This window comes from Stegostoma tigrinum, chromosome 14 (genome assembly GCF_030684315.1).
Source record: "Stegostoma tigrinum isolate sSteTig4 chromosome 14, sSteTig4.hap1, whole genome shotgun sequence".
In the NCBI taxonomy this organism is placed as follows: Eukaryota; Metazoa; Chordata; class Chondrichthyes; order Orectolobiformes; family Stegostomatidae; genus Stegostoma; species Stegostoma tigrinum.
Genome location: NC_081367.1, coordinates 57,852,714 through 57,868,117, shown reverse-complemented (window position 1 = coordinate 57,868,117; position 15,404 = coordinate 57,852,714). Strand labels below are relative to the sequence as shown.

At 44.1% G+C, this 15,404-nt stretch overlaps 1 protein-coding gene across 2 annotated transcripts in view; it reads right to left on the bottom strand.

Moving 5' to 3' along the window:
• fndc3ba (fibronectin type III domain containing 3Ba) overlaps positions 1-15,404 on the bottom strand; it is a 348,395-nt gene that overhangs the window by 96,613 nt on the left and 236,378 nt on the right. For both annotated transcript variants that reach the window (XM_048542804.2, XM_048542805.2), the window contains 5 exons: positions 10,962-11,020; positions 6,437-6,594; positions 5,270-5,329; positions 3,583-3,721; positions 1,936-1,989 (listed from right to left, as the gene is read on the bottom strand). In XM_048542804.2, the coding sequence (XP_048398761.1) occupies positions 1,936-1,989; positions 3,583-3,721; positions 5,270-5,329; positions 6,437-6,594; positions 10,962-11,020 (470 nt within the window). The remainder of the gene's footprint in view (positions 1-1,935; positions 1,990-3,582; positions 3,722-5,269; positions 5,330-6,436; positions 6,595-10,961; positions 11,021-15,404) is intronic.

The window sequence follows — 15,404 nt, the reverse complement described above, 5'->3', positions numbered from 1 at the left end:
CTACCTGCAAGCCGTCCTCCCAAGCCATTCATTATCCTGGTCTGAAATATCACTGTTCCTTCAGTGTCGCTGGGTTAAAATCCTGGAAGTTCTGGCCTAAACAGCATTACGTGCCCTACACAGTCTGCAGTGATTCAAGGAGATAGTTCACCACCACCTTCTCAAAGGCAATGAGGGATGGCCAACAACACCCACATCCTGACAACAAACTGTTTCAAACTCTGGGCATGTGGCATACTCAGCGATGAGCAATGAGATTGACGCTGGGTCACGTTGCTGTACGGGCAGGGGAGGGGCAGGATCCCACTGTTGTTTCATCACTGTGGAACAGATTCCATTCAGGATTTTCTGAAATGCTTCATCCACAATGTGTCTTTGATTGGAATGTGTGGGTGGGGAAGTGGAAGGAAGAAAGGCTCAGTAATGACTCCATATGTGACAATGACACTTCCATTCCCCTAGGACAGGACATAATTTGAAAGGAGTCATTGGCCAATATCAAAAAAGCAGTAACAACAATTTGTTAGAACATTTAACATGGGAAAAAAAAATCACAGGGCCCTTCATGTGACCAAATCATCAATATATACAACAGATGCATTATTTTGATTATATGAGTGGCCAATTGTTGAAAAGTTGCATTGTATTTTTCACTCCAAATGACATGACTTCATATTACCGTCCACTTGTGGGATACAAATGCTGATATTTCTTTAACTGTATCAATTAAAGGAACTTGTCAAGTCATTTCTTCTTACCAGTTAAGTTTTGTAACAATATCAGTATGTCCAATCTTAAAATAGTCCGTCATTTGGGGAATCAGATATGAATTCACCTTAGTTACTGTATTAACTCTGCAACAATCTATATATAGTCATTGTGATCTATCTGGTTTCTGTATCATTGCAATACTTGAGCACCAGCTACTATAACTTGGCTCAATAACGCTATTGTAGATCACTTTCATCATTTGTTCCACTCTAGGTTGAATCTGTAAAGATATCATTTTCTGGGTATTGCATCTCTTACATTAACATCACATATAGCCAAAGATGATTTATTTTTCCTGGCCTATTGCATTATAAAACTTTGAGTGTGGAATAACCTCATCAGTCTGATGAGAGGTGACCCTCAGTGGGCTGTCACCTCCCAATGCCAGGTCCTTCAAACAGCAAACCTACTGTTGCTTGTGGCTGTCCGTGCACAGTGAGCCCCCTGCCTGATACTGGATGAATACCAACAGCAAAGGCTTAAGGACCCTAAGTGGGAATTAACTGTGCAGTTAAGGAACTCAGCTGGTAATGGGCTTCCTTCTGTCAACTTAATGGGGGCAGGGAAAGGCTCACCCTTCTGCCAGCTGATTAAACGCTTCTCCAACATCAAACTGGCCATGGTGAAGGTGACATAAATTTGAGTTAAGAAACTGGCTCTTCTTGAAGGATCAGGGTGGGGATGGGCGCTGGTTAGAAACTTCCAATCACTGTGTTCCCTGTGAATGGTCAATGAAGGAGGGAGCTAATGTCTGCAGGAAAGATGAGTGACTGTCAGCAGTGAGTGACTGTGTGATGGATCCATGCAGGTAGACACACTTGCAGGCCTGTCTGCTGAAAAAAGTTTTTTTTTGACGAGAGAGAGAATTGCGATCAATCTTTGTGTCACAAAAAGAAACCTCTGACCTTCTTAGGGAACGACAGAACAGGCTCAAAGGGCTGATCCTCCAACCCTAAAGGCACATTTGATTCAGCAACCTAATTCCCAATAAGATATCAATTGCTGAGACGGTGAGCAGATTTATTAAGTCGAGCAACGTTTCTTGCTTGAAAATGTTTCTACATTAACAGGATTTCTTGATTAAAGCATTCTGGAATTTGTCAGGAAACCTTGAAAAATGGGGTTGAAGTGTGTTAGCTGTTTGACCAATGTGTTAACACTCACCTCATCCCACTCCAGAAGGTAGCTGGTGATTTTTGACCCATTGTCAACAGGTGCCTGGGGCAGAATTAAAACACAGAAGATGAGATCTGCTATCTACTGATATTAATTCTTATTGTAGACCTGTGCAAGGTAACAGATCAGACGTGGGGGCAGGGGGAGAAAGAGAGAGATAGAGAGAAAGAGAAAGAGAGAGAGAGAGAGAGAGAGAGAGAGAAAGAGAAAGAGAGAGAAAGAAAGAGAAAGAGAAAGAGAGAGAGGCCACTTGGCCCATTATCCATTATTGTACTGGTTAATTGCTGGAGTAAAGTGAAACTAAACCCTGCTCATTTCACAGCCTTGTACCAATCTGGAACTAATCCCATTGGACCACTTTCTTGTCACTGTCCGATCTCAATCCTAACGTAATCCCACTGCTCTGTCAATTCCACAAAATCCCTGGATGATCATATGTTTTTCTTGTTTCTTTCAAACTTAATTTTCTTGATAAAACAGTGTCAGAATCTAGAGAAAGATGACTGAAAAGGAACAACCTGACCAGCAGAAGGATCATAAAGATCATCTCAAGAACCTGTGAGTAGGAACGACTGATCAGTCTTCCCAGTTTCCCTCTGTCCATGACCAATGTTTCTGTGTTGGTTTTTCTGTCTGTGTGTTTAAAAGGGAAGTTTATAAAGGGATGAGAGGTTTAATTTGTAGTGCTATATGTTGATGATATGTAACTGTTCACCTCAAGGTAGAGTCTAATTAATGATATTAAACCGTGCTTCGACCTAACCTCTCCATCCTTTCTATCAGTCTGGATCTGTAAATCAGATAAACTGAGGAAGTTTGTGCACTTATTTCAAATCTTTAACTTTTCCAACAATTCTAGGAAGAAGGGGGCTTCATTTACAACACACAACCACTGACTCATGATGCAACCAATACAGTGTTATACAGTGACAGACCTGTCCCCACCAGTACTGTACCCCAGTGTTATACAGTAACAGACCTGTCCCCACCAATACTGTACCCCAGTGTTATACAGCGACAGACCTGTCCCAGCCAGTGCTGTACCCCAGTGTTATACAGTGACAGACCTGTACCCACCAGTACTGTGCCCCAGTGTTATACAGCGACAGACCTGTACCCACCAGTGTTATACAGCGACAGACCTGTCCCCACCAGTGCTGTACCCCAGTGTTATACAGTGACAGACCTGTCCCCTCCGGTACTGTACCCCAGTGTTATTCAGTGACAGACCTGTCCCCACCAGTGCTGTACCCCAGTGTTATACAGCGACAGACCTGTCCGGTACTGTACCCCAGTGTTATTCAGTGACAGACCTGTCCCCACCGGTACTGTACCCCAGTGTTACACAGTGACTGACCTATCTGCACCAGTACATGCCTTCACTCCTGAATGGTTGTCTCTCGAATACAAGCTCTGTCCCCCTACTTTCGGATCTTCTCTCTCTCTCTCTCTCTCTTGCACCTCCTGCCCACCAATGGAAATAATTTCTCTCCATCAACCTCAACAACTCCTTTAATCATCTCAATTGTCTCGATGAGGTCATCGCCCACACTTCTACACCGAGACGGAATCTCACTGTGTTTGTGTAGCCCATCCACACTGTTTCATACTTTTGCTCAGTGTTTCGCCTCTTACCTTCCACTGGATAGTCAGTGTGCTTTTGGTCCGATGTGAGAGTTTCGGTGGCGATGGTGTGTCTGGCGCACAGCTCTGTGTGGTGAAACTCACTGGCTCCGAGTATGATCCTTTCACTGAGTTATAGATTGTGGAAACTCTGTCAAGGCAAAAGGGTTGGGTTGGATGGTAAGGAGGAATGCAGTAAACCAGTGCTGAGAGAGGTCAGCTATTTGGAGTAAGGGTCAGTCCGAGAGGTTTGAAAGATAAATTCTCAGTGGGTTCAGTTTCCTTTATCTCCCCATATCCAAACAACACCTTGCATTTATATGGCGCCATTAACAGAACAAAGGATCTCTCAAGGGGTCCCAACTGAAAAGTTTGGCAGAGGAGTGTGAGACGACGTGAGAAGTTACCTTTTCATCCACTGAGTGACTTGAATCTGGAATGTTCTTTCTGAGTGGGAGTTGAAGGAAGACTCAATCAAGACTTTCGAAAGAGAAAATCTGAAGGGGAAAATAATTCCTGGGTTTGAGGGCAGTGGGTGGAGGTGGGACTTGTTAAACTGCTCTTACAGGGAGCTAGATCAAATTGAACAGGCTGAATGGCCTCGTTCTGTAAGCTGGCAGTTAAAGCCTGCTCAGCCCATGATGATGGTGCAGTGATAAAATCACTTGTGATCCTGAGTCTAAAGTTCTGGGAGCATCATGGAAGCTGGTGTGGAATTTAAATTCAGGAAATAATATAAAATTTAGAATTGGAGTTTAGTCCCAGTATTTGTGCTATGGAAACAATACTGTTGTGAAAAACACATCTGATTCACAAATGCCTTTTAGCACCAGAAATCTGCCATCCTTACCTGGTCCAGTCTACATGTGACTCCAGACCCACAGTAAGGTGAATGACTCTAAACCGCCCCCTGAAGTCAATGATTGAGACGCTGAGTTCAAGGACAATTAGGCAACAAATGATGGACTTGCCTCCAACACCCACATGCCATGAAAAGATAAGGAAAAGCATCTTGAGGCTAAAAAGTGGCATTGATTGGCTGAGATGTTGTCATGGTGAAAGCAACTGTGAACGATAGTCTCTCCAAACTCCGCAGCAAATCCAAAAGGTGTGAATTTTTTTATATCGAATCGTACAATGTGAAAGCTTGAACATTTCACTGTAGTTTGCTGGGTTTGGATCCCTGTATATGTACATATAATACTTGCAGCATGCTTAAGAGAAGCATTTTTTAAGCTCGACTGATGATCTTAAACTGGTTGTTAAAGTAGATCTCAGGATTGTTCACCAGGTGTTGCAGTTACAGAATCAACTCTAACTGTTGTGCTGTAGAAACTGCTGAGATTAGTTGAAATTTGACATAGCATGGTGTAGAGCTGGATGAACACAGCAGGCCAAGCAGCATCAGTGGAGCAGGAAAGCTGATGTTTCAGGCCTAGACAGAAGGGTCCAGACCCAAAATGTCAGCTTTCCTGCTCCAATGATGCTGCTTGGTCTGCTGTGTTCATCCAGCTCTCCACCTTGTTATCTCAGATTCTCCAGCATCTACAGTTCCTACTATCTCTGAAATTTCACATTCTTGTTCTTGTGATGAGTGCAAGAGGAAAATCCTGAGTAACACATCTCTCTTTTTGCCACTATGCAAATCCTGGGCTATCAAGTGGCTACTCAACTGAGTTGACTGTGTAAGCAAGCCTACCTGATATGGTAGTCTGTTGTTGGCTGCAAATCAGTCAGGCTGCATTCTAAATCTTCTCCACTGAAAACAGGGCAAACAAACTGATTAGAATTGAAACAGAAACATACATCAAGGATGAGTTCATTTAGTCCATAGCATCTTCTGCCAGCTCTTTGGGAACACAAACCAACGAGTCTCCCGCGCTCCACCCCCTCCCCCCCACCACCCAGCCCCAGGTCCTATCTCTACTGCCTAGTAACTGTTTGCCCTCGAATATTTAACTAAGTCCCAGGAGAGAGTTTTCATTGAACCTGCTCCACTGCTCATCCGGCAGCACATTCCAGATCTTGACCATTTACTGCATACAATCATTCTCCCAATCTCCATTCCACTTCCATCCCAAATTCTTTTGTTTATCATCATAAATCCACTTGCTCTATTACCAACCATCCTTCTGATGTAATAGGTTTTCTCCTTGCTTTCTATCAAATCCCCTCATGACTTTGATATGATCAATTTCATATTTCCTTTGATCACCTTGGCTCTCAGAAGCATGATCCCAGCTTTTCCAGTCTCTCCCCATGAACAGAAATCCCTCATTGCTTGCATCACTCCTGGAATACCCCCTCTAACAACCTCTCTAAGACTTCAAAATCCTTCCGGAACTGTGGCGTGCTTGTGGATAATTCCACATCACAACATTTCACTGCAACATCCAACTAATCACATTCCTAATTATTGTCCAGGTCCATAAGTAATTTCCAGACAGGAAGCTGTCACTAATTTCCCCCTCTTGCTAGTCTGACACCCAATGTACAAAATTCCAAAGAACAGAAGCCAAGCCAGGAGTGGTCAGCAAAGCTGATTTGAGTTCAGCTGAACAGTATCTTCACTATGCACTCTATTCCATTACTGTAACACAATGCATTGGCTTGAATCCAATTAGCTCATCTTTGGACCCCATCTGTACTTGCCCTGGGAATGTCTCATGAGAACAGTGTAGAAACATCTTTACTTCTTATGGAACCCTGTGCTGTACCTGTCCTGGGACTATTTGATGGGTAAAATGTAGAGAAAGTTTTACTCTAAATCTAATCCTGTGTTCGGCGTTGACACTGGCACCTGCAATGGAGTTTGCTCTTCAAAGGTAGTAACATCCCCGGTTTTCTCAATGCTGGGGTTTCTCACCTATAAATTATCTTGTATTTCCCGTCTTTGCCCTTATCGGAAGAGGCCACTTCATAGTTACAGGTGTACGGGAGACCATTCGTTTGTTTGTCCCCATTTGTGAGGCCTGAAGGTGGAGCCCAGGTGAGCAGAGCTGCCCTGGCTTGGACATTAGACACCTGCCAAAGAAAGCACATAGGCACTGAACTGCATTACACTTCATTTCAAAACAGGCCATTCAGCCTACTTGTTCTGTGCTATGAGTTATGCTTCACGTAAACCTCCTCCTACCCTCATCACCTCAGCTTATCTTTCAACTCTTTTCTACATGTTTCTACCCAAATTTTCAGTTATTTTGGTTTCTAGACCACTTTCCCAAATCCTCACTACAGCAGCAACACTTCACATCTTCCCTATTCTCTCAAATATACTTTCCTCAAACCCTTATGGGACTGATCACATATTTCAATTCTGAAGTATAGTCATATTGGACCAGAGATATCATTTCTGTTTCTCTCTAGACAGCTGCTGCCAGGCATGCTGAGATTCTGTGCAACTTCTGTTTTCAGTTCAGCTCTCCAGTATTTTGCTTGTATTTAATAGGTTATTGCGGGTCAGTTATAGGTTATATTGATATGATGGACAGAGTTGCAGAGAATTTCAGGAGATCCCGAATGTTTGGTTACCCTTCTCGGGCTGTTCTGGCCAAAGTCTATACAACATCTTCACAGTGAGTAGCGAGTTCTTCATGAACTCTTCAGTATTAACCCTTTCACACCACAGACCCATTGGCACAGTGGCTGGTGCTGCTGGCACACAGCAATAGGGACCTGGGTTCAATTCCACCCTCACGTGACTGTCTATACGGAATTTGCAAATTTCCTCCGGATGTTCTGGTTTCCTCCTGCAGACTGAAGATCCATGGATTGGCCATGCTAAATTACCCTGTCATGTCTGGGGATGTACAGGTTTGGTGGGTTAACTATAGTAAATGTGGGATTACGGTGTTAGGTTGGGGTCCTTTCTGGAATGTCAGTGCAGATTCGATGGGCTGAATGGCCTATATTTGCTCTGTAGGGGTTCTAAGCACAGCAATACGCACCAGGTTCTCAATTATGAGACATTCAGCTCCCTCAACCTGAATTCACTTCCGAATGCTCCATGTGGTTTATACGGTATTAAAAATATTTTTTAAATGTGGGCTGTTGTCCCTGGAACTTTTCTGATCTGCAAACATTCCATAAATTCTAAAGCAAAATTCAAGCTTGTTCACTAGCCAAATTTAAAATGATAAAAAAGACAATATATGGGATGCTATTTTTTGCCACCAGTTTAATCGTAAAAAATTAGGGGGAGGGGAGTTGCAAAACTGAGGTCCTGAGGTAAACACTCATAAAACATGAGAACCTATCTAAGACCTCCCCCTGCTGGCTCAATGGCCCCATTACACCAGAGGGGCAAACCAGTAAAGAAACGAAGGGTCTGAAGATGGGTCCAGGCTCGAAACATCAGCTTTCCTGCTCCTCTGATGCTGCTTGGCCAGCTGTGTTCATCCAGCTCCACACTGTTATCTCAGTAAAGAAAACTCATGGAGTGCCCTGGTCACGATGGAACCCCATTTTAGTATTCTACAAGGTGAACTGGAACATTGTGCTATTTGCAAGTTTTATTAGATTCTCCTTCTCAGAGATAGAGGAAGCCACTGAACTTCATATTAAGCAAACTATACATTCTAACACACTCCATTTCTGAATGTGAACTTTTGCTGGAGTGTTTATTAAAGGCATTGATCTCAATCCACTGGAATTGTGAGCCATCTGGTGGCCAAACAAAAAAACTGCACTCAACAAAGTTTTTAAACACTGAGATCTTAGGAATTGACCCACGGTCCAGAGATTTCACCTTATCATCGTAATCACTTTTTGCTACAATGATCATGGAGTTATTGATTAATCAGAAATCAGTCTTTCTCAATGATGGTCTGAAATGGACTGTGGAAAACCATCAGCGATTGGAGAGTTTTGAGAAGGGTGGTGTATTTTTGTCTCCCTCAATGTACTTACATAAATGCTTTAAGTTGGCTCTTGTAAAACAAGAACTAGAAATAGGTAATGTGATGCCAAAAGATCCAACAGTTTATCAACATATTTTATATATAAAAATAATGGGATATCACGAAGCTGTTCGGTTACAAAGAGAACAACAGATTCATGAGTTTGGTCATGCTTCAAGTGACTCCAATTCAGATGGAGTATGAGACTTTTCTCAGGTCACATGATAAGACGGATTGATATCATGAGGCTGCCTCTTAAAGGTATACTGACATCCTGTCGGAGAGACTGAGTGGCACGACTGGCCAGGATTACATTGAATGGTGGAGCAGGCTCAAAGGGTCGACTCCTGTTCCTATCCTTGATATTTCTATGAAACATAAACTACAGGCCCCCTGAGGTTCAAAGTCACATGTTCATTCCCAACCACACTCCCCTTGGTGAGAGTTCTGTCTCAAATTACTCAGATACTGGAACCCGACATATTATTTTATAAAAGAAATCAACCTGTTTGTTGAATTAACCAGCATTACCAGCTTCCATGGTGTGCAGAGAAAGACAATGCCAAAGACTCACTAACTGGAGTACCCATTCCAAAGGTTTGGGTAGTCAACTCGAGATGGACATTTGCCAGGAGATTTCATCACTTGATCTCACACACTCAAGCAGCCTTCAATGTCTCCCTTCGCTCCACTGCCAATATTTTTATTAGCCCTGTTTCACATTTGACCCTGAGAGGACGTTCTAAGCTTATTTCCTCCCTATGATTGAGACTGCCTATTTCCATGTCTGTAACACTGCTCAATTGCTCTGTGGTCTCAGTTTATCTGCGACTGAATACCTCAATAATGCCTTTGCGACATTTAGGCTTAACTTCTGTCTCACAGTCTGGACTGATCTCCAGTATTTTACCCTCCAGAAACTTGAGGTCATTCAAAACTCTGCAGCCTGGTTCCTAACTCACACTAAGTCCTGTTCTGTCAATGTGCTCACCTTGGCTCCCAGCTAAGGAAAGTCTTCATTTTAAAATTCTCTTCCTTGCTTTAGAATTCCTCTTTGGCCTTGCCATCCATACCTCCTCCAGTCCCACATTCTCCAGAGGCTCCACACCTCTCTGATTCTGACCTTCTGCGCATTCACAGTCATTTCCAGTCCAACATTGGCAGACATGAATTCAACTGCAAGAACTGCAGATGCTGGAGTCTGAGACAACACAGTGTGGTGATGGAGGAGCACAACAGGCCAGGCAGCATCAGGGGAGCAGGAAAGCTGAAGTTCTGGGTCGGGTTTCGTGCTCCTCTGATTCTGCCTGGTGCTGTGCTCATCCAGCTCCATACTGTTATCCATGAATTCAACTGCCTCAGCTTTAAGCTCCCTCAACCTTTATACCTCACTTTCCTCCTTACAATCTACCTCTTCGACCGTCTATTCTGCTAAGAAATTGCAAAAGAAAACCATCAATTTATTTCTTTATAAGTGGTGCCCTGCGACTTTCTCCCACCTTCCTCTTGCCAATCCTACAATAAAGGAGGCGGCCATTCGGCCCATTGTCTCTGTGCTAACTTTTGAATAGTGCCATCCAATTAGTCCCACACCTCCTCACCCCCACACCACCAGTCCTGCAAACTTCTCCCCTTCTGAAAGTTCATCTGCCTATAGCACCGTGTCACGTTCCAGAATCCAACAACACATTTCTCCTCATCTCCCTCTTGGATTCTTTTTTGCAGGAATGCAGAAGATCATTCCCTTAATTTCTGTAGGCTCCATAACCATCTGAAGACTCTCACGGCTGCTGTCATCTTTCTCAAATCAGGCTAAAGGAGCATGGAATAAGACAAGGCTTGGCTTCGATTGGAAGATGAAGATGAAGATGAAGATAAGGTGAAGATGAGAAGAGGATCTGACGGAACTGCATGGCAATAGGTAGGGAAAGGATGTGGGAGATTCTCAGTACATACTACACAAATAAGTAGCACAGAAACAGGCCAATCAGCATAACCAACATATACTGGCATTTATCGTCTACAAAGTGTCTGTGATTCTATCCTCAACACAGTCTTTCAGTATCTCTTTCTTATATCTCAAGGACTGCTCTATTTTCCTATTAAAGATAATTAAACATTTCACTCAATTGGTTCCTGAGGTCATGAAATCCCCTTTCTAATCCCTCGCCGAGTGTGTCAGAGATACAGAATCTGTATCCCAGACACATGCTTGTTCCAAATGCAGAGCTACCCGAATAATCGGGGTGACTGTGGATGGTGGAGATCTGAAATACAAACAGATTTTGAAAGTGCTGGGAAAACTCGGCAGTTTCCTGAATCCCTAGAGCTCCTAGGAAGAGTCCTACTGGACTGAAACGTTAACTCCATTTCTCTCTTCCCCGATGCTGCCAGGCCTGTTACATTGCTCCATCACTTCCAGTTTTTACTATGCAGATTCCCAAATTGTCTGAATGCCCTTTGTTTTTCGCTATGAAGACAGAGTGACCGTACCTGTGGCCTTCCCATCCCAGAAAGCATGTCCTGGACCCTTTTTGTTTCGGAATCGAAATCTGCAAAAACAAACAAAGAAGGAAGGTTAAAATTTAGTCATTCCATGAGACGGATGTGGACTCTATGGGAAAATCATTCACAATCCATCATCTGACTTTGCGAACGTCCATTTTTAATGCAGCCCTCATTGCTGGGGTCTCTCAGGGTTTTTGCTGCGCTGACAATGCCATCAGCTTGCGATCGTACAGAAGTGCCCCCTTCATAGAGTCATATGGCATGGAAACAGACCCTTCGGCTCAACCAGTCCATGCTGACCAAGTTTCCCAAACTAAACATGTTCCAGTTTCCTGCTCATATCCATCTAAACCTTTCCTACGCATGCACCTGCCCAGATGTCTGTTGTTAAAGAGGACTGCTCAGTTGTGAAGACAGTTTCACAAAAAATGCTCTCCGTTTTGCAAAGGGCAGGAACAAACCTTGGATTGGCAGACCAAAGCACTTCGAAGTTACAACTATCCAGGATAAGGGGACTATGCATGAGACAACTAGAGAGCTCCCATTCCAATACCACGACTGTTACCCTGCCCCATCGATTCTGTCTGCAGGTACCCCTCATATGCTTTTGGGATATTACTGTGCACTAATTGGTCTACCAATCCCTGTTTCCTGCAAAGATCTTCCTTCCCTGTGACGTGAAGGAGATAGCAAGAGAGGTAAGGGGATGATCCAGCTTGGATTGCAGGGCACAAATCACAGTCAGAACATAAAATAACTGTAAGACTGCAGTCAGGAACACAATCAATGTGGAGTAGACGTCAACTCTCATCCTGCACACACTACAGTGCGCCTTCCACTTAAACAAAATTCAAGTCTCAGATTACAACCTGTACATCATTGCCCTATGATTCTGAGATTGACTTTGTGAATTAATTAGACCCCCACATCCGAAACAGAAAGTTATTTGTGGGAAAAACAAAAACTGCGTTTCTCAAAAGCTCCCTTCATCACCTTAGGGCACCCCCCCCCCCAGCGCATTCGGGCCAATTAAATGCTTTTTGAAGTCTTGTGCCTGTTGCAATGCAGGAAACAGAGCTGTCACTTAGTGCACAGAAGCTCTCACAAGCCATAATGACTGAGTAAGCAGGCTTTGGTGATGTTGGTTTGAGTATGATCATTCATCCAGGGCACTGGGAAGAACTCCCCTGTCTGTCTTTGAAAATAATGGCCATTGCATCTCATACCTCCCATTTCTCAATTCAACATTTTCAAAAGGTGCCACATCAACAGCGCAGTGCTCCGTCAGCACCAGACTGAGCCATGAGTGGGATTTGTGCCCATGACCTTCTGACTTAGATACAAAAGCATCATCATGACTGATCACCCCAAACATTTCATTCACTCAGGCAGTAAGTCCCATCCGAGAAAGACCAGTATCTACTTGATGCCTTTAGAGGGTACACTGAGATCTCAGTCATCCTGAGATCTTTGATTGGGAACACGAAAAACACGTGGAAGCAGAATGTTACGGCCAATTGGTGGTAATATCCAGAAGACAGTAAGCCCAGAGTAAGTAGGGTTTCTTCCCCAGGTGTACGTCCATAATCTGGTTGGGTCTGACAAGTTGCATGACCTCAAGTTCTAAAGTGCCCCGACTTGCATTATAAACTCGCATTCTCTGGTTTATTGGCATTATGTGGAATCACAGTCCCTTATCTCTGTCTAGCTGCTAACGTTCAGCAGCCCAACTAGACCTTTCTCCCAGTATCTCAGTCAGCATTGCTGTGTGTGAGGGCGAGAGAGAGTGCTAAGTGTCAGAGCAGTGTCTACATTAATGTCAGAGAGCGTGTGTATTTAAGACAGTGTGGGGGAGAGAAATTGGGTCAGAATGTGAGAGAATGTATGTGTGTCTTTGCATGCTGGTGCGTGAGAGTGAGATTGTTGACATGTGATATACGTGAGTATGAGCGACTGACATTTGAGATTGCTTGAGAGTGAATGTAAGAACATGACTCAGAAGCAGGAAACACCATAAAGCCCATAACAGTATGCTCTACCCTTCAGTAAATTCATGGCCAATCTTATGAGTGCATGAGCAAGAGTGAGTGAGTGAGTGACAGAAGGTGAGTGAGTTAATGAGAATGTGTGAGTGAGAGTGCAAGTTAATAAGAATGTGTGAAAAGGTGAACGAGTGAAAGTGTGTTAGTTATGAAGGAGAATATGAGTGTGAGTAGGTAAGCAATTGAGAGAGTGAGCGAGAGTGTGATTTAGTGAGAGTTCAAATTTGTGAGAGTGAGTGTTGGTGAGAATATGTGTGAGTTAGTGAGAATGTGTGAGTAACAGCAAGAGTTAGTGAGAATGTATAAGTGAGAGTGAGTGAGAATGTGAGTGAGTGGGAGTTAGTGAGAGTGTATAAGTCAGAGTGTGAGTTAGTGAGAATGTGAGAATAGGTGTGTGTGTGAGAGTGACTGAGTATGATATACACAGCCTGAGTTCTGAGAGCATGCAAAGATCTTTGCACGTGTATATTTATGTGTGTGTGCATGTAAAAGTATGCACATTATGCAAGTCTATAAATAATGTGTGCATCTGTGTGACTGAGAACGTGTACGTGTGTGTGTGAGTGCACATATATATATATATTTGTGTGTATATGCATATGTTAAAGATAAGCAGGAACATCCTGTCAACACACACGGGAATCCCAATGTTGTTTGTCTCTTTCCCTTAGTCGACAGGCACTGAGTCCAATCAGCTATTGGGACTGGGCATTGTGTGGGAGGCTGTTGTTTTGTGAGGCTCTGTTCGCTCTGTTCACTCTGCTGAGTCTGCAGGGGGCGATGGAAAGCAGCCTCTTCATTATTTTGGTTCCATTTGGCTGAATTCTGGCAGATTCAGAAGGCTTGTGGGTTGGATCTGATTCCTAACACATTGGCCAATAAAACGAACAATGGCTCTTTAACAAAACTTCTATCATTGCAGCTTCATTGCCAGCCAAGCCGAGGAAAAGTCAAACAAACACAGAACGTCCCTCACAACGCGCTACTTATTTTTCAAATTCCGCTACCAGTAGCCACCCCGCACCCCACCCCACTCCCCCCGCCCCCCACCCCGAGCCTGGCTGATGTGTCACACCCTGAGGCTCTATTTGCCATGCAGGGAGGGACAGTCCCAAACTTGCTTCCTTGCCTCTGCTCAGTTACTTCATCTCAGCTAGTAGTGAAGCAAGCTTTCTCTGTCAGAATTCACTTCAGGGCCAACATGATAGGGCTGAGGAAACATTGGTCACCGTCCAGCAACCCAATTGACCTCAACATCAATCAAGAGCCAGGCATAAGGCCTAGCCTGCTGCCGAGCGTTCTCTCGCATCTGAGCCAGCAGGTTGTAAGTTCAAATCCCATTGCGTGGGAGGCCATGGTCCACGCTAAGTGCAATGCTGAGGGAGGCCTGCTGTGTCACAACGGGATGAGGTGTTAAATTGAGTTCCTGTCAGGCAGATTTGAAAGGTCATATCGGAATTCATCCAAGGTCCTGGTTGAACCTGATGCTGGTCAACATCAGCTGATCTTTGTGGGAGCTTGCTTTGTGTAAATCAGCTATCACCTTGTATACATCAACAGAATGACTACGTCTCTTCTAAAAGGCTCTTCATAAATCACAGGTTTGGGATAATCCTGCAGTGAAATGCAATAGAGAAGGAATGTCTGCCCAGAGTCCTTCACCCCCCCTTCACCCCCCCCCCCCCCCAATATCAACTTGCCCTCCAATACCCGACGTGCATAGGGAGAGGGACCGTTTGCTGTGTGTCCTATAAGTGATAAGACAGACAGAGTAGAGAGGGTTTTACTCTATATCTAACTTTGTGCCATCTCTGCCATGGGAGTGATGACGGGGAACGTGCTGAGTGACGTGCTGTGTTTGAGTGGGGAAGCTACTCGGCTTGCTGTTGGACATATCACTCTGCTCGCCATCCACTCCAACCAGGAGGGATCCTGAGATTTGAACCAATGTTCTCAGTGCAGTACTGAGGGACAGCTGCACAGTCAGAGGGGCCACCTTCTCAGAAATATATCAAAACACAGGCACCAGCTTTCCTTTCAGGTGGGCTGGAACAATCCTGTGCTCCTAACCTGAAGATTGCAAGGCAGCTTATGGGTGATCCGGAATAACACCAATGAAAACTAATTTCCCGGATGCATACTGTTATCTGCAAGAGCTTGCTGTGTATGAATTAGCTGCTGTTTCTCCATCAAACAAACCCTCTCTGCTCTTATCACAGCCCTTGCGTGCAATATCCTTCCTGCCTTTTTCTCTCCGTCTCTCTCATTTCCCACAACTCACTCTCACAGTCTATCCCTCTTGCTTCTCTCTCTGCATTTATTTCTGTCTCTCTCAGCTCTCCTGCTCTGACTCTCTCTTTCTCTTTCCATCTCTCTGTCTCTTTTC